The 1,273-nt window shown below is 46.3% G+C and overlaps 1 protein-coding gene across 1 annotated transcript; it reads left to right on the top strand.

The window, feature by feature from the left end:
• Positions 1 to 129: 129 nt before the first annotated feature.
• On the top strand, positions 130 to 603 carry TM35_000182180 (calmodulin; the record flags this gene model as incomplete). The annotated part of the gene is made up of 1 exon (XM_029026531.1): positions 130 to 603. One exon carries the CDS (start codon positions 130 to 132, stop codon positions 601 to 603), a length of 474 nt encoding a protein of 157 aa, XP_028882227.1.
• Between the last annotated feature and the right edge of the window lie 670 nt (positions 604 to 1,273).

The following is a 1,273-nucleotide window of genomic DNA, read 5'->3' as shown; positions in this document are numbered from 1 at the left end:
TATATATATATATATATCCCCAGATAGATAGAATCCTCCCAACACCCACAGACCCAAAGTCCACAAATCCATATAATAATCTCTCCACATTAAGTGCAGAAAAAGAAGGAAAAAAAAAAAAAGAAAAAGATGGCTGTGCCAAAGGAATGGACCGACACGTGGAATCTCTTTGACGAGCGCCGCAGTGGGGCCGTGAGCCAGACGGATCTCCGCCACATTCTCCGCAGCCTCGGCCGCCGCTACACGGAGGCGGAGTTCACCGAACTCTTCGCCGGCCTGCCAGACCCCGTCCCGCAGCCGGACTTCGTCGCCCTCATGCGCCGCCCGTACGCCGGCCCCTCAGAGGATGATCTCCGCACCGCCCTGCGCGCCTTCGACGCGACCGGCTCCGGCCGGCTGCGGCTCGCGGAACTCGTCACGCTGCTCACATCCCTCGGCGAGAAGATGGGCGAGGCGGAGGTGCGCCAACTGCTCGCGGAGGTGCGCACGGACGAGGAGGGGCGCGTGGAGATTGAGGAGCTCGTCCGCTTTCTCTGCACGCCGGTGCCAAGCATCACACCAGACATCGCAGAGCTGCAGAAACAACTGGCGGACTCCGCGTAAACGAGAGTACTGCCTTGAGTGGGGTGATTTATAATGGGAATAGTGTTAGGGAGAAAAGGACTCTAGCAATAACAATGGATGGAAGAGAAGAGAAGAGAAGAGAAGCCCTTGAGGATGATGGTGAGGATGATGATGATGTTTAAAGAAAAGAAAATCAAGAAAGCAGGGAAAGAAAGAAGAGGAAGAAGAAGAAGGAAACGAACAGGCAGTTTTAACTCTGAAAAGAAGAAGAGAAGAAAGGGGAAAAAAAGAAAGGAGGTGGAGGGATAATAGACGATATGCAGTGAAAATGTAAAATATAATAAGAATAAGAAAAAAAAAAAAGAGATTGCTCTCACTTTAAGCTGACTATCTTTCATTTCCTCACTTTTTTTTTTTATTCTTTCTTGTTGTTCTTGTTCCTGTTTTGTTTTTTTTTTTTCTTTTTTTTTGTATTTACAACTCACTTTCTGTTGTAGTGTGAGAAGAGTAAAAAAGAGGGGAATGTTATTATCTACTTTAGATATATATATATATATTCTCTTGCTCTTTATCTCTGTATGTGTGTGTGTGTGTGTGTGCGTACTATGTGTATCTGTGTTTCGTTAATGGTCTACGCTGTCAAGGCTCTTTAGAGAGAAAAGGTGCATCCCAAGTCATAAAATCACTATCAGGTGATTTTTTTTTTTTT

This window comes from Trypanosoma theileri (genome assembly GCF_002087225.1).
Source record: "Trypanosoma theileri isolate Edinburgh chromosome Unknown TM35_Tth_18_V1, whole genome shotgun sequence".
NCBI lineage: Eukaryota > Euglenozoa > Kinetoplastea > Trypanosomatida > Trypanosomatidae > Trypanosoma > Trypanosoma theileri.
Note: the sequence above shows the minus strand (reverse complement) of the source record. Positions and strands in the feature narration are given on the sequence as shown.